General features: G+C 42.1%; 1 protein-coding gene across 1 annotated transcript in view; it reads left to right on the plus strand.

Annotated features, from left to right (window-relative positions):
• Window positions 1-10: 10 nt before the first annotated feature.
• PDE7B (phosphodiesterase 7B) overlaps window positions 11-25,574 on the plus strand; it is a 91,668-nt gene continuing 66,104 nt past the window's right edge. The window contains exon 1 of the mRNA XM_085311261.1: window positions 11-351. Within this exon, the coding sequence (XP_085167387.1) occupies window positions 114-351 (238 nt within the window). The 5' untranslated portion in view covers window positions 11-113. The remainder of the gene's footprint in view (window positions 352-25,574) is intronic.

The following is a 25,574-nucleotide window of genomic DNA, read 5'->3' on the forward strand; positions in this document are numbered from 1 at the left end:
GCCCCCGCCCCGCTCTGGATGCCCATCGCGGCGCCTCGGGTCGGGGGGTTGCTCCGGCTCGCGCAGCCCGCGCGGCGGCGGCGGCGGCTCCCCGGCGGGGGGCGCGGGCCAGGATGCCCGTGCTGGAGCGCTTCTTCCCCGCGGCAGAGCCGGGCAGGCGGAGGAGGACGGGGGACGAGCCGATGCCCTTTCCCATGGGCAGCCTGCCCGGGTACCAGCAGGGGACCCTGGCCTGGGACTTGCCCGAGATGATCAAGATGGTAAAGCTCGTTTGGAAGTCCAAGGGCGAGCTCCGAGGGGCGAAGCACAGAGGGCTTGCGGAGAGCGAGGATGCCCTGGGCACTTTGGCAGGTAGGTGGCCCCGGGGGCCGCGGGGCCCGGCTGCCGCCGCCGCAGCGGGCGGCGGGGTAAAGGCGCCGTCCGGGCTTGGAGACGTGCTTCGGTGGCCTCCCCCTAACCGCGCTCCGCACGCACACGCGGAGTTTGTGCGCGGAGGCCAGCTCYTCTCGCGCAGGCTGTTGCGAGCTTTTACAAGCAGGAGTATAAAAGCGCAGCTAAACAGTAGAACAAGTCGGTGCGTGGCTCCGCGGCGCAGCAGGGCTCCGTGCCTGCGCGGGGCAGGGCCGKGGTGCGGGGGGATGCGCGGAGGTGGCCTCCCGGCGGCGCGCACCGCGCTCCGCGGCGGCAGAGGGCTCGCGCTGGGCCGGGCGGCTCGGGGCCGCGGCGGCGCGCAGCTGCCGCGCAGGGCGCCGCGGTGACTTCCGCGGCTGCGTGCGGAGCGCGTGGCGCGGGCGCTGGCCGCGCTGCGCGGGGTTGCTCAGGCCCTGCTCGCGGAGCGCGCCTGCTTCGTTTCGCATGGGCTTCTCTTGCTTCCCAGCCTAGCGCCATCCGCGGAGCTGACTGTTACTGTGTTGCTGGTTAGAAATACTAAAAACTGAGATCCACCCTTGGAGACTCACGGTGACCCCACGCCATCCCTCTACTTTCTCTTTCAGCGTAGTATTAACCATTGGCTAAAGAGTACATGCTTCTTTACTAACTGTGCAARTCTTGTATGACTGTCAGATTTTTTTCCTACCTTAGTAACAGTTACAGTGCCATGTGGCACCACATCAAGTGCTTTATTGAGGTTCAAATTAGATTTGTTGCGTTTTCRTTAGCTAGAAATGAGTTGTCACGTTAGCCTGGCACTTCCTACTTCTGATTAATTGCTACTGMATCTTATCCCATGCCCACTACCTCTCTTATGGTTTCCTTCCAACTCTCTTGCCTTCTGCTGAAGTCAGGCTAATAGGCCTACAGTTGATAAATCAGTTGGTAAATTCGTTATTCTCACATCATCATACTGCTTTGACTTAATAGACTTACTGAAACTGTGCAGCTAGTTCCTTCAGAGATCTSGTCTTTGCAACCTGACCACTAAATTCTTCCATGCCTTCAGTCCCTTAAAGATTATATCTTCATTTTCATTTGCTACACCAGTTATTGAGACTTATAACTGATAGTACTTTATACCAAAATAATTTAATTTCTTATGTAGTGTACCTTGCATATATTTCAAAGTGTATCTGTGTGTATGTGTGTGTGTATGTGCATGTGTGTGTAGATATGTATATATATGTATGTATTTTGCATGTGTATGACTGTATATATCAACTTGAATAGTACAAGTATGTATATCACTTTTGGCATGCCCAACAAGCTTGACTAATTAGTTATCGTATGTGCATTATTTTAAAACTTTGCAGTTAAACTAAGAAATAAAGATGCTTCATTTGCTTCTGTTTTGAAAAAGGGATGAATGTTGCAGACAATCAGGAAAATATACAAAATTTCCTGTGTCAAAATATACAACTTGCCACCTCTTCTGTTTGGGAATCACTTCAATTAAAAAAAGGGGGGGGGGAGTATGTAAGATTTTTCTGGATGAAGGAAGAAATCCTTTTCRAGGTCAAATTTTCTTAAAGTAATTTTCTTAAAGGTCAAATTACTCTTTGAAACTTGGAGCAAATCACTTGGGAATGCACTTGTAGTCAACCAGGGAGATTGAGGTTTGTGTGATGAATGGAAACAGAGTATTCAGACATGGACCCTAATCAAACAGAACTTAAGAAAGCTGCATTGGTTACACCTCTTGGATGAGTAATAGCAATTTTTCAGTATGGCTGTGTTACATCTAGTGAAATTAGTCTCATTAAGTAACAAGTGAGATTCGCTTTCAGATTCCTGGAGGCATCTAAAAATGTGCATGAATGTACAGGATAGATTATTCCACTAGCAGGATATGAGTAACTTGCGTTTACTCAAGTGGCTATTACTCGTATCCTGTGGAGGGACACTCTTCCCCGTGGTGCCAGATTCTGTTTCATAACCTCAGTTGACTTGCAACAGTGCAAATCAGAGCAGAAGATGACTCTGGCTTTCAACACTTATAATACCAATCATCAGACAATTTGAGTGAACCAGACCTGGACTGCTGGTTTTTCCTCCTCAACAACAATCATCTCGGTAGTTTTCCCTCTTGTGGTTTCGTACTCTAAGTACATTGCAGTACATGGGAAGATCAGTAAATGCTTAAATTCAGTGTACRTAAATAAGTGCAAAATCAAAGGATTTAGAAATGGGAAGAAAAAACATTATTTGGAAGGATCAGTAGTGCAAGGTGCTCAGCTTTATGTTCTTGTTGTGGGTATTTTGTGTGTGATTGGTTTCTTTTTAGGAAAAAAATATATAATTTGCATTGGTACTTGCGTTGGTACAAAAGGTACTGTTTGAAAAGGAAATGAGATTTTCTTCAGGTGAAGCTAAAGCAAATAACTTGTGAGGCTCAAGGTAGTGCTAGTCAGGCAAATAAAGGTTGATTGTTCAGTATTACAGTTCACAGCAAGTTCCACATCAAGGGCTTTTTCATTTACATTTGTAAGTATTCATGTGATAACTCATGGTCTGTTATCACATGCTCATGAAACTGCTTTTCTTACAGTAAAAGAGGAGGAAATAGATATCTATTCTGGAAGGAAACTGTCAGGATTTCTGCATTGCTTGATCATGTTGTAGAGATTCCTCAATTTAAGCTAAACAAATTCTGTTGTTCTAGCCTGAGTGATTGGACTAGGCCTTTTAGAGAGAAAAGATCCTCTTAACCACAGGTAGTGAGAGCAAGTGAGAGTTATGTCTGGACGTCTTGTCAATTCTGTGGGTGACAGTGTCTTGGGGGTCCATGTAGCTGTAAATCGTACTGCATACCTATTTCCTAAATTAGGAGTAGAGACCTGTTGCAGAGCAAAGCTTTCAGTGTTTCTTGGGCTCCAGATACAAGAATTATGGCTTTGTCCTTCATTTTCTTGCTCAGAATTGAGAATAATGTGCTGAATCTCTCCCCAAAGAGGAGTTATCAGTATATCATGCGGCGCATGGTTGGGGAGGACCCAGAACAGATAGAGACTGCCTGGCTGGGATGTTTTGGGGGGGGGTGTTCTTCCAAAGCAGTGAAATTCACATCTTGAGCCCTCTCTGTACTGCTTTTTAAAGTTAGTATCAATTAAGACTGCAGGCCTTTCTCCTGCTCCTGGCCTGCTGTTGCTTAGTAACTCTTTTTCTTCCGTTTCTGTCCCTGACCAAATCAGCACAAATCTGTGGATTGGTGAAGACTCTCTCCAGCTGTGTCAAAAGCCATTTAGTATACTCAGACTAGCCATTTGATAGTAAGAAAAGTGCGATAATGGAACATAATTAATTTGATAAGTGTTAGGTGGGAAATGCATATAGTTCACTAGTACTCTTAAGAGTGTTTCAGATAGATTATTTGCAAGCCAAGCCTTTTTACTTGAATAAAATAACAATGTGTTGATGTTATTTCAATTGAATTGTTCAGATAGTTCTTAATGGAAATCATGTCTGTGTTTAGGAGGGAAGCATGCTCTGATTTTGACCCTAACTTTGTTATCACCGTCTCTTGCTGAACTCTAGTTCAGCAGCAGCTTTGCAGATTAAACAAACCTATTGGAGAACAGGTATAGGTCTGTCTCCAAGGCTCTTCATTATGAGCGTTAGTAACCTCTTTGATTTACAGTGATCATCCCCAAATGCTCCAGTGAGACTTTCTATACCGTTTGAGTCTTGCACATGTGCAGACATGCAAGGCACTTAGGGAAAGGGTAATGGTACTTAGCATCACTGAGGTCCTTTGAGACACTGATCTCTGTGGGTTTTTGAAATAACTCCGAATGTTTTTTTTCCACCTATCTCTTTCTGTCGGTAGATGTTTTCTCAGAAATGTAGCTTCTGATTCATGCATGCATCACGCTTATTGTTAGCTGATGAGTCCCTTTGCTATGAGGAGGGAAAACAAGCTGTACCACACATCAATCATGTTCCAGTTTGCTACTGGGGAAATTTCCCCCAATTACTGGTCTGTCCCTTCCACTTTCCCTCTTCATTCAAGTGTCTTCTTTCTTAGAAAATATTTTTTTCAAACTTCTTGCCATTGTCAGAAGTGCTGCATAACAGTCCTTGCTATATMAAGCCTTAGAGCTGGGTGCTGAGAAATTTTTGTGTGTGTATGTTAGAGATGTCAGAGTTAAATCATCTGTATGCTTCTTCAGGGGTTGTTCTGAAGGTCTTCCTTAAAGTTAGTTACAAGACATCCTCTTCCATGATGGACAAGGAAACATACCTTCTAGTTTCTTTTGAGATGAACAGCTCTTACTGTGCTGTGCAGTAGCTTTACTGTGCATGTTAAAATAAAATCATGCTTCTTCATCCCTGTCATTACTCACTGAAGGATGTTTAGTTGTGACATCTTAAAACTGGTGCATGTTTTTGTGACATCTTAAAACTGATGCATGTTATTGTAGTCCCATTGCAGTAATTAATAATCTTACATTTGGTATTGTGGCTGTGCTTAAAATCTGAAACAGAGAGCTACGGAGAATGAAATGGAAGCTTGGCTAACAGTTTAGAAGGCTCCTTATTTTATGTAGTTGCTGTTGAGCGTGTAGATGCTCCAGCTGTAGATCCTGGAAATACATGAAATGCAAGAACTACCAAGTGGCATTGTCTCAGCATCTGACCAGTTTCTCCTGTTATTCCTTAGATTGAAAACAACTTCATTTGTGTCCCACTGAGAGATGCACTGCAGGCAGTAGGGCTGCTTGCCATATCCTTCTGAAATTTGTTAAAAAAAAAAAGGCTTATGTTGAGACATGTTAAATCCATTACACCTACTAGGGACAAAGAAAGTGAATTTGATAGAATCGAGGCTACCTGCGGCAACCTTGATTGTTCTCTGCTTTTTGTGTCGAAACTCCATGGCCCCAGAATAGGAAATATGTTCTCCCATATTCTTGTGAAGAGCTGTTTAAAGCACTGTCACTTTGTATGATGGTCTCATTAAAAACAATGAAGTTAGATCGTATGCAGTGTCACTTTTATAGTGTGTGTATGTAGAGCAAGTGATAAAAGAGCTGGATTATGGACCACATCTGTAGACAGTGCTGTTCAAATGCAACTCTTCATTTTACTGGCTGAACATAGGTTAGTAAAATATGCAATTTGGAGTTATTTTTCTTCCAAAATACTTTAATAATTAAGGAATTCACTTGGAAGATCAAGAAAAAAATACTTTCAATGCATTGAATCTTCATTCTTTTTCTGGTCTTTTTTTAGCACTAACGTTTAGCAGTATTTAATAGTATAGTTTAACATGAGAAGTTGATTTGAACTGATATTAAAAGTCTTTGGTTTTAAACCTGTCAAAATGAGTTGACATGTTTGTCAGCTGTACTCTGTGTTTATTTTGTGGTTGAAAATTTTCACCCAACATTACCTGTAATAGCGTAATCCTATTGTGGATTTTTTAGGGTTTGGGGATATTTGGAAATAAGAACTAGACCTGGAGTAAACAGCAGAGAGGAGGAAAATTTGAAAATCTCGACAATTTCTGAACAGCCTTTCAGTTCAGCCTTGCTGGCACAATTCTTGTTTGCTTTATTGTGAATGTTGGAAAACAAAATTTGTTTGCAGAAATACTTGGAGAAGCTTTTTGAGCAGCTGTTCAACTATGTACAACCACAACAGAAAGAAAAAAAGAATACAATATATAGTTAAGACTTCAAGATAAAGTTAGCAGATAAAATGTAATTGCTCCGGTTGGATGGTGGCCAACACGCAGAAGGTAGTGCTGCTGGTATGCTAGAAAAGTGACAGAGGTTTTATTGATATGTCAGCGCAGAAACAAAGAAGCAGTCTGCTGAAAACTATAAACACAAATAGAGCAAATTCCGGTGAGTTATGAAATGGGGGGGGGGGGGATCTGTTGCTTTCAGTGAAGCTATTCTAAATATTAGGAGCCAAAGTGTGGCTCTRTATATGAAAACGACGTTTCAGGAGGAAAAGCTACTGCACTGTGATGTAAACATGCTTGGTGATTTTTTTGTTGTTTGTTTCATTAGAGTTGATGCTAATGGTTTTCTTTCATCTTTGGTAAATTAGCTTTTGTGTGCTTTATATTTTGTGGCAAATTAAATTGGTAAATGGCTACCAATAGAAAACAGTAGTGCTATTAGCCAGGCCTGGCTAGAGGTGGTCATTTTCTGTATTGCTTCAGTGATGGGGGAGAAAGGTTTAAAATGCATTATTGGGCACCCTTGATACTTAACCTAGCTTCCAGTGCTTCTAAATTAGGAGTAGGGCATTGAAAGTGGCATGTTTGCTATTTAGGCACTCCTTTGTAACAGACTTATGGCTTGCCAATAATCATATTTCTTCAAACTGTGACAGCTTTGTGTGGTCCTGCTTTATAAAGCAGGAGCATGGCTTTGCAGGTAATGCAAGGCAAGGGCTGCCCATTACACCCTTCCTCCACCATGGCCTATTCTGCCCCTCTGCCCCAAAATCTGCATTCAGAATATTCTCAATAAGGTTGTTTGTGATGGCTAATGTAAGGATAATACTGTGAATGGGTAAACTTGTTTAAATCAGGGAAATTCTCAATGGAAACTTCTTTAGTTTGACTTAAAGTTTTCAGCTGACCTCAGGTTAACTCTCTTCACTGCAGTTACGCACCCAGCTCTGGCTCTGATAGTGTACAAGGTCCTGTTGCTTTCTTTTGGTCTGATTAGAAAGCACAAATACAAGAAGTTCTCTTGAGTCTTCCTGTTTGAACCATGCTTCAACATTTGTTCCAAATTTTATGTGTAAGTCATCCTAAGCTTGTTCAAAAAAAGCATTTAAGCCTGGTTAATCATGGGTTAAGTTGCAGGTACTTTTAAGTACTTCGCTGGTTCTTGATGTTAACTTGCAAACCCAAGGGATCTAGACAAAACATCTCAGCTCTTCATTWTTTTTCTCAGCTTGCAACATTTATTTTCTTTCTCACTGCTGTGGCTACAAATAAATTCTGTATCAGAGAAGAAATGAATTACATCTTCTTTTTCAACCTCYGGGATTAAACCTTCTTTCTGTTCTTCTATGGATAGCAAGCTATGATTTTATCTCTCTTCTCCTCAAATCCCCAAGAGACTGTGTAAATTCTTCATCCTAACTCGTTGCCTGCTAGAGAGAGACATAGTCCTTACACTGCATACTTACATAGTCCTTGATACTGCAAAGTTGAAGATAGCTTGGTCTAAGATGTATACAAAGAAGAAGGGCAAGTGCAATAAGGGTTTCACAAGGCTCATCACTGATAGCATTGCTCTCAGATCTGGCCATTATTGCAGTGGCAACAAAGGAGAAAAAAACTTGCACTACTCTTTGAACAGAATATCCTGAGTTTCAGATAGCCTCTGAAGTTCTCTCAGAAAGAGAAATCTTTGAAATAAGTTAACAGAAGCTGCTGGCRTTTTTTGTGAGTGCTACCCTGTGGGAACACTTCCCAGTCCAGAGAAATGAGGATCTCATTCGAATTTTWCTGAAGTCAGGAAGTTGATTTCATGGAAATCAGTGGGCTTAGCTCTACTCTAAAATGTTCAGTGGTACTCCTGGGTGAAAACCTATGGGAGATGTAACAGATGTGTCTTCCTCCAAAGGAGCACATTTGGAGGAATTGCTGTAGTCTTTCTCAAGCCTGATCCCTTTCAAAGGTGAAGTGTGTAAAGCTCCTCATTTCCTTGGGAGAGTGTGAAATCTTTTCCTCTCTCCATAGCCAATTCTAGTTTGTGTGGAGGTACTACTCTTCAAAATATCTGTATCTTCAGTATTCTGCTGTCCCTGACCCAAGAAGAGGACATAAGGAAACTTTTACATGAACGTAAGCAAGAGACATGACAAAAGTATTAACTTCTGTTAATACTACTTAAATACTTAATTAAATAATATATTTTTAAACTTAATTAAATAAAGTTAATACTGTAAAGACCTACTTAAAGATATTTTACATGGATACAGTTAAAAATGAAGCAATATCCTAGAGGACTTTCAGAAAACCCTGTGCCGTGACAGGCATAGCTTTATTCCCAGTTGGTTAAGCACTGCCTTGAGATTGAATGCTTTGTTTTCAGCTGCTGGAATTACAGCTCAGTTGGAAAAACTCAAACTAAGTACTACACAGTAGTGTTTGAACATTGCTCTTTAAAGTAATGTTATAAAGTAGGTTCATCTAGAAGAATCTGTAGAAGGAATTTGTTTTAAACTTGTTTTTTTTTWATTTATATAAAAATATTCCAAAACTAATGTGTTGCAGAAGTGTGCCAGATTCAATGAAAATTATACAGAATAATTGAAAAATGCAGACAGAGAATGTTTCTTAAGTGATCAAAACTTTGACAAGTCCAGAAAACACCTTAAATATGCAGTCCACTAGTCTATTTGTAACACCTTTTGGCCAAGTTCTTCATTGTCTGATAAGGACTGTTTCTCTGRACAAACTTTCTATTATCTTAGGTTAGCAGAAGCAGAAGTTATGTACGTATGTACCTGGATCATGGAGAGACCTGATTCAGTGAAGCAGTCAGGTACTTATCCAAATAGCTGTGCGTTCCAAACTTTGCTTATCCAAACTCTTCCAAATAGTTCGTATGTGCAAAACTTAAGCTGGAAATCTCGTAATTATAGGCTTTCATGCAAGATTTCTTATTTCTTGCTTCCAGCCTGAGTGGGTATGCTGCAGGAGCAGCTACTTTCACAGTAATTCAGTAATTCCACTTCTGCTTCCAAAYGGAACTAAGAGCATAAAGGGGTAAGAGAGACTGGGCTTCTGTGAAATGCTGAAAACAGTGATTTGATCCAGCCTGGGTTTTGCATGCAGGTTTGCGTCATGAAAAGAAAAAAGAAAGGAGAAAAAAAGAAAAGAGAAAAAAAAGAGGAAAGGGAAGGGAAGGGAAGGGAAGGAGAAAATTCTGTGTGTCTTACTTGCAGATCACTTCAACTGTTGAAATGATGTTCAGACACATGCATGTTTGAGAAAACTGCATGAGAGAGATTCTGAACTTTATATACATATTCCATAACTAATCTATTATATTTGCTTTCTCTTCTTCCTGGAAGCGCTAGTGAGAAATACATATCATGCTSTCATTTAGGAACTAAAGCTAACTGAATAAATTAGTACTGGCAGTAGCTCAGGGCCTATCTTGAACTCCAGTCCAGAGTGTGTAAAAGAGGTGTGTTGCTTTCTGTAACCATTGAGAAGAGACTAGGCAGAGAAGCATTTACTGCACAGCTGTAGCCCTAAAATGGCCATAGGAACTGGGCTTTTAGATGAAACAGTGACAGTATACTCTTCTGAGTGAGATCAGTTTGAACATACTGGTTAGAAACAGTAAACTTAAACTCTGAAGAAAGCAGAATAGCAAGGAACAGGAGGCACTTACAGAAGACTAGCAAAAGGCAGGAGTTGGAAGAAGAGTTTATTTAGTGCTGTATGATATACTGGCATTATCTCACTGAAGTTTCATCCTGAGATATCAGTGCTGCCACAGCTTTCTCCCCACCTTCTTTTGGTCAAGTAGGCCTGTCCTCTTAATGGAAACCATAATTGCAGCTGTGTATAGAGGGCATGGTGACACAAATAAGCTGGGCTTGATGCAGTTGTGCTTTGGCTCTTGGAGACTTTTTTTTTTTTTTAAGGAGCATCTTATGAGTTATCTGTTTTTCCTAGCTTCATGCCTGTCAGCTGAAGTGACAGGAAATAGCAAAATAGGAACTTGAGTTATACCAGCGTAGAGGCTCACGTTGAAGGCAGGCACATGCTGCAGGCTGTAACATTTCAAGAAATGAGGGGAGAGGAGCAGTTACAGCAGTAATCTAGATCAGCCACATGAGTAATCAGACTTCCATGTGATATGTTTTGTTTCTTCTTCAGAGCTAGCTAACTTATCCATGGTAGAAGTGAAAGGGATGGTGGAAAAGAGAGACTTACCCAGGGTAGTGCACATGGCATACTGCATGCAAGGTGAAAAGCAGCAAATAATATTAAGTAGCTTAAGACAGAGGTGTGCTTTAAGACCTTATTTTGCCTTGGGAAAAAAATACAAGAATCAGGAGAAAGAGATTTTCTTGTCTTAACTGGAATAGGATGTGTTCACTAGGTGGTCTGCCTGGCATACCTGCTTGATGTACGCATCTGTGTTATCTTGCACAAGATTTCACAGATTTTTGGTAGGACCTAGATACTCGGATCCTCACTAATATTGAGGTCTAAAGTTCTGATTCATTAAGATACACAGCTGATTTTCAGTGTCCAAGAAACTACCTGATTAATATCAAACAAATACTTAAGCTACCTACTCAATCCAGTGTACTGGTTTTCTGACTTGTAAAATGAGAGCTTTAAAATGTGAGCATCTGATGAAAGTGCATTGCTATTAAATCTTAATTACACTGAAGCAATGGAATTCAAATTAAAGTTATAACCTCTAACTAGGCACACACTGCAAACTCATTCAATTTCCCAGTTGGAGTAGCAATAGAATAGATACTCCCTTCCTCCACTRCCAGCAACGTGCATCATTAAATATGTACTTAGTAGCTGGTGAAACAGACTAAAAGTTAAACTAAATTTGCTGAAAATGGGCCAGAATTCTCATAAGGAAAATGCAAGGTACCTTATTTAGATGTTGTTCCCTTGACAGAATCTACAATGCAAACCTCACAAGACTGTCACTGATCTTTTTGTAGGTGCCCTGTAGCCAAAAATGTGCTGACGTCTGGCCTTGCACACACTAGAGACCTGAGAGATTATATGTTTGGAACAGGATCAAAGGACTAGAAGGGGAAAGCAAGCTATACTTAGCTGTCTTGTCATACAGACAGAAAAATGTTTTGCATGTGACCTTGTTAACAGCATGAGTTAAGAGCAACATTACAAAGCGGAGGCGGCTACTGAAGTTGAGGTCATAACTGAGAATCTGTGTTTTAGTGGTCAGCTGCTTAACTTTTTTTTCCCCTCACATACTCTCATCTAGGCTTACTGACTTCCAATTTCATGCTGACTCCAGATCAGATGGAGAGATGAGGGTGAGAAAATGTGAGGCAGCTAGAGGATCAGATCTGCTGGTCCTGTTCTCCTCCATGCTAGAAGGACGGAGTACTAGGATGTCTTGTCCTCCTTTCCTCTGAGCAGTCATTTTTTCTCCCTCACAAAGTCTGCCCTGGCCCATTCCCCAGCTGCCGTGCTGTTGAGCATTTTTCCAAGTTACTACAACCAGGTTGGCTACTACAACCAGGTTGGCTACTTCACTACAAATTACTTCCCTTCAGTTGCGGTTCACATTACTGTCTTCAGCTTAACTGGCTCCCACACCTGTAGTTTTATTTGCCTCTTCTCTATTTTAGATATGTTTTTAAATCTTCCCCTCCTGCAGCCTGCACTTMTGCACAGCAGATTTTCACTGATCCTTATTTCAGCAGAAAGCTGGTGTCCTGTCTCCCSCCCCATGCGCATATGCACCCCTCTTCCTCCTTGTTATAGACTGAATTTCCTTCCCTGCCCTTTTCCTTTGCCGAAGGACAGCACATGGCAGAGAAGACTGAGACCTGTTGGAGACTACAGACAGTTAATCTCCCCYGCAAATACAGCTTTCACTGTGCTCCGTTTATAAATGGCTTGTGAATTTGCCTCACAAGTAGCTAGTCACTGGCCCAAATCAACACAACTCTTTTTTCTTTTTTTTTTYCSCCGTCAGATATCACCCAACAGTTTCTTCTAGCTAGCTTTAAAAAAATCTGCTGGTATGACTATGGCCATACAAAGGCATTCATGCTACCAACCAGTAATGATATAAATTAGCTGTCTCAACTAGAACAAATATGTTCTTTGCTCTGGAGGAGCTTATCTTGCACCTTTGTTCAGATAGAGAGAATAGGTACCTAAGGTTAATTTTCTGTGAAAATCTCATTATATATGGATTCTGAATGTTGCTGCTACTAGAACCTTATGGCTTGAAGGAGTCCATAGCTTCCTTAGATGAAGCAGAAAAGTTTTGCCAGTAGAAGCTAGCTTGACTTTAATACTGTTGCTCAAAAGCTTTGTTCCTCTTCCCAAGGAACATCTTTTTGTCTTTTTTCTTTTTTTCTTCCCCAAAAGAAGGCACCCAGCCTCTTGTGAGCAAGCACAAGAGCAATGCTTTGTCCTTGTCCTGTGTTGCTCTTACAGTTTGAGACTGRTAAAATAACACAGGACTGCTTGAGCCATATACAGAGGCAGAAGTGGAAGGAGCAAAGATCAAATAAGATGAAACAGCATGACAGTAAAAAGTGAAGCATGCAAAAATATAAATACCAGACAGATGGTTTTATGTGTGTGTTTTTGATGTGTAAGTGCAATGAACCCATGGGAAATTAGAACAGTTGGAAGAATGTTTTAAAAATCTTTTAAAAGGAGGTAACGACAGTTTAATCACAGTGGACAGAGGAGAAAGCAAAAGTATGCAGCACTGAAATGAGAAAAGAATGGCTTCTTAATCATTGTTTGTATAGCACTATAGGACATCACAAGTCTAGTAGCACATTTTACTTGAGAGATGTAATCAAAATTTTTCTTTGAAAGCAAGGGTATATATTGCCCTCACTGTAGTCTCCAATCCTTGAAGACTTAATAAGAAAACACCTTTTTTAAGGCTTAATAGGGATGAATAGATGCTTGTGGCCTTTTGGAGAGGGAGGAGAGCAGTTTGTTCTGATTTGACTATATTCAACAAACTTCTTACAGAAACTTGGGTTTGTGGAAGGTGGCCAGTGTACRAAAGACAACAGCACACAAAAGAAGTGGAATTCTGCCCTTTGCAGAAGGGAGTACTGTTTTTCAGGAGGAAAAAAAAGGGAGAACTTAGAACTGTTGTCTCTGTTGCTTCTCTCCCTTTGTTATCAAATGTGAAATCTGCAGGTGCAGAGGTTACAATGGAACCAGCAAAGAGCTGGGCAGATATTTAGCTCTGCAGTCTCTGTTTACTGGATCTTTCCACAAATTAAGAAACAAGGGAGAAATCATGGGAAAAAAAATTAAAAAGTGTTGCCAGCGAGCTTCTCTTTTAGAGGTCAGACTGGTTTCATCTTCCTCCTTGCTTTCTTTGGGTGGAAAGCTACACCTGAAAGCCACCTGAAAGTGTGGCCAGCCATGAGAGGCAGGGAGTCAAGCTGGCTGAGCTGCAGGTTGGGATTATCCTAAATCATCAGTGACTGGCTCTGGAAATAAAACCTGCAAGTTGTTACCGCAAGAGCTGACTTTCAAAGAGCAGTCTCCACTGCTTGGAAAGCTAACTAGGAAAGGCAGGAGGAGGGTGGCTGACCCCTGCAACGGGCTTTCCTTGCTAGTCTGCTGTAAGATGCAGAATGGAGGAGGGAACTGACTTTCTTCTCTTTCCTTTTTAGCTACTGAAGGCATGAACTGGTTTACAGGAAAGGTGATCGTTTTGGGGGGGAGTGGAGAACAAAGATTTTGTGTGTAACTTAATGACTTGCTGGGGAAGCCAGCTAGTATTTAGAGCTCTTAGATTCTAATGTACAGCAGATCAGAAATGAGCTTGGTGTGTAAGCTGTCAAAATGCRCATAGAAACAACTTTGAAGAAATATGATTTATGCATGGGCTACTCAGAGGTTGCTCAGGGCCAGCAGTGTTGACATGTCACAGGTGATCTGTGCGTYGGATCGATGGTGGTCTGGTGGTGCCTTCTTGCTGTGTGGCATGGTGTTATGTTTCCTGGGCTGGAGAAAGGCACAAAGATTGAAAACAGACCTATGTCTCTGGCTCAAGCTGCTCAGCAGATCTAGAATAAGTACAGTATATATAGTTGTACAGAACTAATCAGGTCCACAAATGTGGAATCAAAAGAAACAGTCTTCTTTTAAGGCAAATGCAGACCGCTTTGCACAACAGAGTCCAGCAGCTTCAGGCAGCAGAGGTTTTGAGCAGCAGTGGCACCCTTCCAGGAGCTAATAAGAACTTGAAATAGAGCCCAAGCCTAAATGCACTTTATTTAGGCTCAGAGTGGAAGCTTTTCTTACTGCTGTAATTCAACAAGAAAAAGCTTATAATCTTGTCTTCAAGTTTCTAGCTTTGAAACTGGATGGATTTAGAGAGCCTTCATATTAGTTATAGTATAAGCTGAAGGCCAAACTCAACTCTCATTCTGGATTAATTTTACCATCAGTGCTGATTTCCTAAACAGAGATTATTCCTACTGGGGGGCTGAAAACAGTTTTTCCCAAAATGTTTTAAGAAGCTCATCTCTAAAGCCAGCCTGCAGAATGTGGATGCAGATGCATAGTAGGTCTGGAAACCACTGCTATAGTTTCAAGTTACTTCCCCACAAGTTCATTAGTTGGATAAACTAGCCTATTCTGCATTATAGAGGCCAGGAGTATTTGCATGTTCTTCTAACATAATAGAGCTCTAGGGATGGTAACCTTCAGCAGAATGGCAGTAACATCTTAAACTAATGTAGATTTTGAGTACAAAAACTTAATCTTCTTCTACCCCCCAAAAAAGACAATTTTATATTTGAAGTATAGTGACTGCTTGGAAGAATTTCCATTATTGAAAGCAGTGGCAAATTAGCAAGACCAGCTGCTGGCACGGTTGTGGCAGGAGAACAAGATTGGGCCCCGTATTTTGTAACTGACTCAACCCAGAAAGTTGCCCAATATCTCAGACTGGCAAGTGACCCAGAAGGGAAAGTTTTTCAACATCTGACCCCATTTTGGCTGTTTGAGGCCCCATAAATCTTAAAGTAAAGCCAATGCTGTGGTTAAGAATCGCTCAGCTGAAGCTATGGTGCTTCCTTAGAAACACTTATTTTACTGATTTATAGCAGTAAAGCAAATAGCTTTTTTTTTTTCACTTTCCTTTTGCAAATTTCAACACAAGAAAGAGTAAAGTGGCAATTGGCCAGAAAAGTTGAGATCTCAGATAAAACAGCACAAAAATCAGTCTTGGCTTGCTGTTGAAGGAATTAAATGGTTCTTATCCTCCACAGTCCATAAGTATGTCTGATTCAACTAATAGGGTATTTATTTGCAGCATCTCTAGGCTGTTGATCTGTAAATTATGGTGTTTCTAGAGATACGTGTTATCTACTAGAAAATGGGTTGAGAAAAAGTGATCGAAATTTAAGATAATTGTTCTCTTCGTGTTTATCCTGATGATAATTAGGATCTTTCAAGTGTGAATTTAAGAAATTCTCTCTCCCTTTCATCACTCTGTCCAGCGAGGCCCACTCGACTCCCTCTTCTGCAAGCAAATGCATCACAGAGAGGCACGGAGCCTGCCAGGGCCTCTTGGAGTTTCATGAGGAACTGAGGCATGATCAGAAACTGGAAAAAGGAGGCAAGACCAGGGACTTTTATGTGTCAGTGAGAAAGGGTGGAAGTTTTAGAATCATAGCATGTGGAACTTAAGCCAAAAAGAAGAGTTTAAACTTCTGAAGATCTAGCCTCTGTTCTTAGGCATGATAGAAATAAAGAACTAATTGAGCAATAAAACATGCTTTTTGGAGTTGGCTAGGGTGTGATCGGTTGTAAAGTACTACTAACAAAAGGATGAGTTTTTTTTTTCCTCTGCAGGGAAGATAAATTAAGGAATATAAAATAGAAGGCATAATATAGTCACAACCATTTGAAATGCACATATGTATAATGTCTTCTTTTGTACTCTTTAGTCTGTTTCTGAGATGTTCATAAATTCACCAGAATTCTGGTGAAGAAGGAGAAATAAAATTTCAGCATCTGCAGCTATCCGTAACTTCACTGTCACTTATTTATGTGAATGCTGTTTGGGGTATCTTCTTGAACACTTTAAATAGTTTGGATTYGGAGATCTGCTGGGTATTGTTTCTGAGGTGCTGATAAGTTGTGTCAGGCAAGAGRTTCTGATGAGTGAATGTGTTTATTGGTAGTCATATGGCTAAGGGTAACTTCCAAAATAAATAGTACTCCCCATCCTTTATTGTTTCTGTTGCTGTAAAACCTGATCATGGAGGTTGCCTTATTGTGCAGCCTATATGTCCATGCCCTATTGCAATAGGCACTGTGTAGGCCAAGAAATAAAAAAAGATTGGTGCATTCCAGAGACTGAAAAGAAAATCTGAATAAACAAATGTAATCAATGGACCCGTTTTGAACTGTTCTCAAATAACAACTATTATTTGTAATACTAACATTTTACTGAGCAGTAAGTAGTTGTAGAACTGGATTTTAAGGAAAGACTGGAGGAAACCAAATTGCTCAACTGCCACATATATCCTGCTCTGTCCCTGTAAGAGAACATAAACCAACATCTAATAAAAAAAAAAAAAAAGTTTTATTAACTGTTGGGAGAATTATTTCTATCAGCGTTTCCTTGTAAAATTGAAGTGACTTAATTCYGAAACTTTCTTTCAAAAAAGGCATTTTTTCAGGCTGCTGGAAGTTGGCCACTAAATGTGTCTGTAACACATTAGGCACTGTTTTTCAAAACACCTTGTGGACTGCTAATTGGGGTTTGCATAATACCGCAAAATTGCAGGCATTCCTTTGAAATAAGTAGGAATGAAAACTGCTTTTCTGGGGTAAAAGAAAAAGGAATTTTTTATTTTTAACAAAAAGCCCTAACAAAAATCCTTTGTATGAATATGTAGTAATTATTGTTTGTTTTGTTTTGTTTTTTTTTCCTGAAGAAATTAGAATCATTTGAGGAAAAGTTTCTAAGCAGGTTTGAGTTACACGAGTTCAAGGGGGCCTTGTACATACAGTACTACTGTTCAGGCCAAGAGGTAAACAATTATGAAATGCCTTTGAAATGCAGGGTTGATGAGGCTTTTTGAGGTTATGTATTTTGTCACTGAACACAAAAGTAAGTTGTTGGGAGCAGGAGTGAGTGATACTTATTTATGCACAGATGTGCAAATGAAAAGGTTGTAAAATGTAATAGTTCAGAGTCCAAATTCTTAGTTATTATACTCTATTGTAAATCTGACTTACCCTATTGGGACTGAAGGAGTGTTTTTTTTATATGTATGTATGTATGCATGTGTGTGTGTATGTATGTTTGTGTTTTTAATTAGAGCAACACATTTGCTCGGTCAAAATTCAAACTTGCCTTACTATTGAGCTGAGGACTTTATGTGCACCTCAAGGCTGTCCTACTTGCAGGTCTAGGACTGTACTGGGTTTGGGCTTGAAAGTGTTTGCAGGATAGAATGGGATCAAAACACAGCCAGCATAGAAAAGCATTAGGCTTCATTCCCTGCTTCTGTTACTTCTAACCAGTGGATCAGTCTGAGTTGTGAATCTTTTTAATAGTTTTGGACTTTCAGAATGTAAGTCCAAGCAAGCTGTTTTGGATTGTTTTGTATGCGTCAAACAATTGAGCACAACTGGACACAGATGATGATTCTTACAAAGGAAAAGCTGAATAAACCCTGTTTTATTATATTGAGTGCTGCTACAGTAAAAACTAGAATCACARAATCACAGAAGGAACCTCTGGAGATCACCTAGTCCAACCCCCAGCTCAAGCAGGGTTGTCTAGAGCACATTGCACAGGATCGCCTCCAGGTAGGTTTTGAATATCTCCAGAGAAGGAGACTCCACAACCTCTCTGGGCAACCTGTTCCAGGTTACTGTCACCCTCACAGTAAAGAAGTTCTTCCTCATATTCAGGCAGGACTTCCTGTAGTTCAGTTTGTGCCCAAAGCCTCTTGTCCTGTTGCTGGGCACCACTGAAGAGTCTGGCCCCGTCCTTTTAATATCGTCCCTCAAAATACTTGTAGACATTGATAAGATCCCCTCTCACTCTTCTCTTCTCCAGGCTAAACAGGCCCAGCTCTGGCAGCCTTTCTTCATAAGAGAGATGCTCCAGTCCTCTAATCCTCTTTGTAGCCCAATGCTGTACTCTCTTCAGTAGTGTCATGTCTCTCTTGTGGAAGCCCAGAATTGGACACAGTCCTTACCAGGGACAGATGCAGCCTCGCCAGGGCTGAACAGAGGGGGGGATCGCCTTCATCAACCTACTGGCAACGCTCTCCYTAATGCAGCCTGCAAGCCTGAAGATCACMTTTCCAAATCTATTTCACCTCACTGCATAATTCCGTGCTTAAGAAAATACATCAAAAGGAAAGCTTTTAGGCAAGAAGATGTGCTGGATACTAAYATAGTTGGAAACTTAACAGTATTTGCCAACAAGAACAGTCTCTGTTATGGTTGGAAGCTCAGTAGAGCCAGTAGTCCCAATTGCTTGGAGAACTGGAAGGTGCAGGAGAAGGGGGGACTTCTTCTGAGTGCTAGGTTTGGCAATACTTTTGTTTATATCTAATCATAGAATCACAGAATCATAGAATCAGTAAGGTTGGAAGGGACCTCTGGAGATCATCTCATCCAACCTCCCTGCTCAGCAGGGTYCCCTAGAGCATGGTAGACAGGGTTGCATCCAGGCAGGCCTTGAAGATCTCCAGAGAAGGAGACTCCACAACCTCTCTGGGCAACCTGGTCCAGTGCTCTGTCACTCTCACAGGGAAGAAATTCCCCCTCACAGTCTGGAGGAACTTCCTGTGATTCAGTTTCTGCCCATTGCCTCTTGTCCTGTCACATGGGGCAGCTGAAAAAAGTTTGTCCCCGTCCCCTTGACACCCTCCCTTCAAGTACTTAGACACATTGATAAGATCCCCCCTCAGTCTTCTCTTCCCCAGGCTAAACAGGCCCAACTCTCGCAGCYRTTCCTCACAGGGCAGATGCTCCAGCCCTCTGATCATCTTTGTAGCCCCACGCTGGACTCTGTCCAGTAGCTCCATGTCTCTCTTGTAGTRGGGAGCCCAGAACCGGACACAGTACTTGAGATGAGGCCTCACCAGGGCTGAGTAGAGGGGCAGGATCACCTCCCTCCACCTGCTGGCAAGACTCTGCCTAATGCACCCCACAATACCATTGACCTTCCTGGCCACAAGGGCACCTTGCTGGCTCATGGTCAACTTGTAATCCAYCAGCACTCCCAGGTCCTTCTCTGCAGACCTGCTCTTCAGAAGGTCAGTCCCCAGCTTGTACTGGTGCCTAGGGTTATTTTTCCCTAGGTACAGGACCCTGCAGTTGCCCTTGTTGAACCTCATGAGGTTCCTCTCTGCCCAACTCTCCAGCCTGTCCAGGTCTTTCTGAATGGCAGCACAGCCCTCAAGTGTGTCAGCCACTCCTCCCAGCTTGGTATCATCAGCAACCTTGCTGAGGAGGCACTGTGTCCCCTCATCCAGGTCGTTGATGAAGAAGTTGAACAGGATGGGACCCAGCACTGATCGCTGGGGGACTCCACTAGCCACAGGCCTCCAACTAGATTCCACGGCACTRATGATGACCCTCTGAGCTCTGCCTTTCAGSTAGTTCTCAATCCACCTCACTGTCCACTCGTCTAACCCACACTTCCTGAGCTTCTCTAGGAGGATGTTACAGGAGACAATGTCAAAAGCCTTGCTGAAGTCAAGGTACACAACGTCCACTGCTCTGCCTTCATCTACCCAGCCAGTCATTCCWTCSTAGAAGGCTATCAGGTTGGTTAAGCAGGATTTCCCCTTGGTGAATCCGTGCTGGCCACTCCTGATCACCTTCTTTTCCTCCATATGTCCAGAGATGACATCCAGAATGAGCTGTTCCATCCCCTTTCCAGGGATGGAGGTGAGGCTGACCGGCCTATGGTTGCCTGGGTCCTCCTTGCCCTTCTTGAAGACTGGAGTGACACTGGCTTTCTTCCAGTCCTCAGGCACCTCCCCAGTTCTCCAGGATCTTYCAAAGATGATGGAAAGCAGCCTGGCAACAACATCCACCAGCTCCCTCAGTACCTGTGGATGCATCTCATCCAGGCCCATGGATTTGTGGATGTCTAGCCTGCCCAGAAGGTCTCTAATCCTATCCTCCACAACCAAAGGAAAGCCTTCCCTTCTCCAGACTTTCTCCCTCACGTCCAGGCTCTGGGATTCATGGGGGCTGCCCTTAGCAGTGAAGACTGAAGCAAAGAAGGCATCCAGTAATTCTGCCTTCTCTGTATCCCTTGTCACCAGGGCCCCTGCCCCGTTCGGTAGCAGGCTCACATTTTCCCTAGTCCTCCTCTTGCTGCTGATGTATTTGAAGAAGCCCTTCCTGTTGTCCTTGACATCCCTTGCCAGACTCAATTCCAACTGGGCCTTGGCCTTCCTCGCAGCATCTCTACTGACTGCGTTCCTGTAATTCTCCCAAGTAGCCTGTCCCCTCTTCCACATTCTGTGTATTTTCTTCTTCTGTCTAAATTTGGCCAAGAGCTCCTTGCTCACCCATGCAGGTCTCCTGCCCCTTTTGCTGTACTTCTTACTCATAGGGATGCACCGCTCTTGAGCTTGGAGGAAGTGATATTTGAATACTAGCCAGCTCTCCTGGAACCCCCTTCCTTCTAGGGCCTGAACCCATGAGATTCCACCAATTAGGTCTCTGAAGAGCCCAAAGTCTGCTCTCCTGAAGTCTAGGTTTGCAGTCCTGCTTGTTGCCTTACTTCTTTCCTGCCRGATCCTGAACTCCACTATCTCGTGGTCACTGCAGCCAAGGCTTCCCCCAACCTTCACATCTCTAACYAGTCTCTCTCTGTTGGTAAGGACAAGGTCCAGCAGGACACCCTTCCTCGTAGGCTCCTCCACCATTTGTGACAAGAAGTTATCATCGGTGCATTGCAGGAGCCTCCTGGACTGCTTGTGCCTTGCTGTGTAGTCCCTCCAGCAGATGTCAGGGTGGTTGAAGTCCCCCATGAGAACCAGGGCCTGTGATTGTGAGGCTACCTCCAGATGCCTATAGAAGGCCTCATCAGCTTTCTCTTCCTGGTCAGGTGGCCTGTAGTAGACACCCACAACAGTGTCCCCCGTGTTAGCCTGCCCTTTGATCTTTACCCATAAGCTCTTAACTGCCTCCTCCTGCTCCACCTCTAGGCAGAGCTCGATGCATTCCGGTTGCTCTCTCACATAAAGAGCAACTCCACCACTTCGCCTTCCTGGCCTGTCTCTCCTAAAAAGCACAGAGCCATCCATGGCAGCATTCCAGTCATGTTAGGTATCCCACCATGTCTCCGTGATTGCAATGAGATCATGGCCCTGTGATCGCACACAGATCTCCAGCTCCTCCTGTTTGTTCCCCATGCTGCGTGCATTGGGGTACAAGCATTTCAAAGAGGTGGTCATGCCTGCAGGTTTCCCAGGAAGGGTGTACGGAGGTCCCCCATAGCCATGTCCCAAACGCACATCCCCAGCTGCATGCACCTGTTGGAGGCCCCCCCAACCCAGCTTGTGTTTTGTTGTTTTCCCTGTCTGTATGACACCTTCCCTCCCCCCTCCTACCTAGTTTAAAGTCCTCTTTACTAGGCTGGCCAACCTGTTTGCAAAGGCAAATGCGCCCCGCTTGGTAAGGTGAATCCCATCTCTCCCCACCAGTTGTTGATCTTCAAACGATGTTCCATGGTCATAGAATCCAAAACCCTGTTACCGACACCAGCGGCGTAGCCAGGTGTTGATTTGGAAAATCTTCCTACTTCTCCTCTTGTGCCTCCCCCTAATCGGCAGGACCTATGAGAAGACCACCTGGGCTCCCAGACCCTTGACCACCATGCCCAAGGCCTTGAGTTCTTCTTTGATTGTCTCTAGTTTGTTCTCTGTATCGTTAACACCCACGTGAAAGAGCAGCAGAGGGTAGTGGTCTGATGAGTGTACAGTCCTTGGTAGCCTTTCAGACACATCTCATATACTCACCCTCGGCAGGCAGCAAACCTCTCTAGAGGAGGGGTCAGGTCTGTAGATAGGCACCTCTGTCCCCCTCAGCATGGAATCACCCACTACAACCACTCGTCACCTCTTCCAAGTGGTCATGCAAGGCGCAGGGTCAGACAGCCCAGCTGCTTCCCTTGAGACCAGGTCTGGGTTCTCCTCATCCTGGGGTGCACTAAACCTGTTCTTCAACTGTAACTCCAGGTCTACAGGAGGATTAGGGGCCTTTCTTCTTTTTGTTYGAGAAGCAGCTAGTTTCCAGCCTTCTTCAACAGTGCTGTGCTGAACTATTTCACTCTTGACTGAGTCAGAGTCCTCCAGCAGTTCTGCTGCTGTAGGGCATATGGACTCTGGGAGCAGTACGGTCTCTGAGAACGCCCTGTCTATCTCCTGCTCACGTAATATGTATCTAGAGCTTGTATCTAAAACATGATATTCCAGACTTGTACAAAGAAGGTTTTAAATGGAAAGTACACATTTTTCACGTTAATCAATTACACAGAAATGGAGAGAAAATTGCCTTTTGTTATATTTGAAACACAAGAGGAGGCAGCAAAGGCAGATTGGTGGGGTTTTGTTCAGCAGTGCCTGTGTATAGAACAAATAACTTTTGACAAGAAAATTACCAAAAAAATGAAATCATCAGGAGAGAAAATCTGCTACTAAATGGTAAGCATGAATTTGGTTTATTTACTCACCACTTTCCTTCTGCTTAAACAGAGCTACAGTCTAGGTTCTCAACAGTTTTAATCATCTATGAGCTGTTGAAAGAACTTTGTCATCTGCACAGTAAACACTAATTTTATTTGACTTGAGTATGGGGGATGCAGATTAATCCGATGATTATCAAAAGCTACTGGCTGTGAGACTCTTCCGGCTCTCTCGCAGTGCATTGTAGCCTCCACCATACTGCTGACTCTGTGTTGTGAAGTTCATACACTAAAAGTGGTTAGTAGTGCTAAAAGCATAGCACATAAAAGGCATGCCTTGTGCTGTACCTTTTTAACTTTATCCATCTTTCTTGGCAATAGAGGCAGATGAACAGAGGAAATGCAAGAGGCCAGACTGGAAAAACTTTCTACTGATGAGAGAAGAAATTCCTTCTTCTAGCTAGAATTTTTGTCACTGAGCCACAGAACTTTAGAAAAAAATATGAGTGCTTATAGATAATCTACTAGGCTTAGAGTTTGCTTTAGATTAAAAACAACAGGAAGAACAATAAGAAAAAGTCTCTCCAGGAGAGCACAGCGTACACCTGTCTCTCTCTTTGCAGCAATGATGAGCCTATAATGAACTTCTCCACAGAGAAKTCTTATACGTGTAAAAGTGCAAATCACAGAAAATATTCACGTAGCAGCTTAAGCTTTCCTTTCTTACAATTCAGTCTTATTTTCTCTCTCCCTGGAGTGACAGTCTAAAGAAAGAAATATGTAACAGAAATGCTCAGGAGTTAAGGTACTTTTGTTCATTCACTTGTTATTTCAATAGGAATGTATCTACTCAGAATTACAAATAGTAGAGGTGCTAGTGATAATAATTAGCTCCAGATAATATRTCAATATACCAGTATGTTTATAAACTGCCATTTCAGTCAATTCACCTTAGAATTTCAAAAAAGTCAAGAAAAGTACAGGAATGTAATTGTTTGCTATCTCAAGAGGTACCTTTGCAAAGTTTATATTGAAATGCAGTTTTCTGTTTCAGATACACCCATGATTCGAAAGTATTCTGATTTAGCATTTCTCAGTTTAGACCCATTTCTCAGAAYGTATGGGGAGACCCCCAAAACATGTAAACCGTGTAATGAGAACAGTGTCCAGAATTCTGAAAAAAATTTTGTTCACTTTTTATTTTTTCAATGCTTTACTCATTTCCCCTACAGTTTCTGGATGGGATCACACTAGTTGAAATGTATGATCACACAAAAGCCTGCAAAGAAGTCCTATTTCAATATTGTTTTGAGGACATGAAGGTTGTGGATAATGTAAGGCCTGTTTATGTGGTCTTTGACTGGATTTGGACCAAAATAAGTGGTCTACCTTAACAGTCCACCCTACATATATGAAATAGTCATAGCTATAGATTTTAATCTGTGTGCTTGTAGAGAAATGTCTTAAAGTAGTCTTACTGCTGACCTGAAGATGGTAAGTCTATTTAATTATATCAGAGTCCATTAAATTCTTTACCTAAAAGCTATTGGAAGCAGAACAAAAATATATATGAGAGGGTTTATTCTCTTAGCATTTCCAATCCAGCCAACACACGATTTAACTTTTGTGTGATTCAGAACTAAGGCCAAAAATGTTGCCTTCCCATTAGCCTACTCCACCTAAAGGCAGGAAATTAAAGCAAAACCTTATCTCCACCAATGAAAACTATTTATTCTAGCACTAATTTAATTAAGGAAACAGAACTTCATCTGTATATGAAAATGCACTTATCATCTTGGTGATTGTAGTGTTCTTCAGTTAGCTGTAAAAAGTCATACTGACTCAAATCACACAAATTGCTGACATTTTTCCCCCCATAACACATTTCAAAGGTCCTTTTCTCACTTTCTTATTGCTCAGAAATTTCCTTTTCTCTTGTTCACATAGAGCTGGTGTGCCAGTTCGTGGAAGTAGAGGTATTAGATTGCTCACAAAAGTGGCTGATTTTTACACTTATGTATTTGGACTGAATTTGGAAGGTCAACAGGAGCCTTTATATTAACATTCACTAGTTTCATATAGCAATGATTTAGAGATTTTAAGAATTTAAAGGGATCCATAGTGATAGGCTAGCTGAACAAAGATGTTTCCGTCTCTTGACAGGGGTTTCTGCAGCCTGAAAGTTCTTCTCATACTACAGCTCAAGAAAATGTATGAGACTGCAGTTATTGAATTGTAGTAAACTGTAAGTTAGTAAATATTCAGGTGTAGGCACCATACTATGTAGCTCAATGAATTTGACCACAGTATTACGGAATTACTGTGGTTATGACCATTTTCTGAGTTTTGACTTCACAATGTATACTTGTGTGGCAGTGGTATTTGATTGCTGGGGCTTTAGTTTTGTTAGTCATGTTTAACACAGCTTGCTATGAAAAAGCAAACCTTTTATTATGTTACGTTTTTCCTGAGTTAAGCCTGGAAAAGTAAGAACTTATGTAATGGGATGGCATAATGCAGGCTGAAATGTTTTCGGGTAATACATGGAAAATAGGTTTCTGCTAAAACCCCATTTAACTGTCTTTTACCATTGGTACAGTTTAACTGATAGCTTTCAAATCAGGTTAATTTTGTGCCAGATAACATTTGAAAATATTTCGCAATAAACTGAAATAAATGMAGTGAATCTAACAGATGTTATTCTAAATTATGTCCAGCATTTAACATGAAATTGTAGTTCTTCTAGAGAAT

This window comes from Rhea americana, unplaced genomic scaffold, assembly GCF_003343005.1.
Source record: "Rhea americana isolate MKP2758 unplaced genomic scaffold, rheAme1 scaffold_337, whole genome shotgun sequence".
In the NCBI taxonomy this organism is placed as follows: domain Eukaryota; kingdom Metazoa; phylum Chordata; class Aves; order Rheiformes; family Rheidae; genus Rhea; species Rhea americana.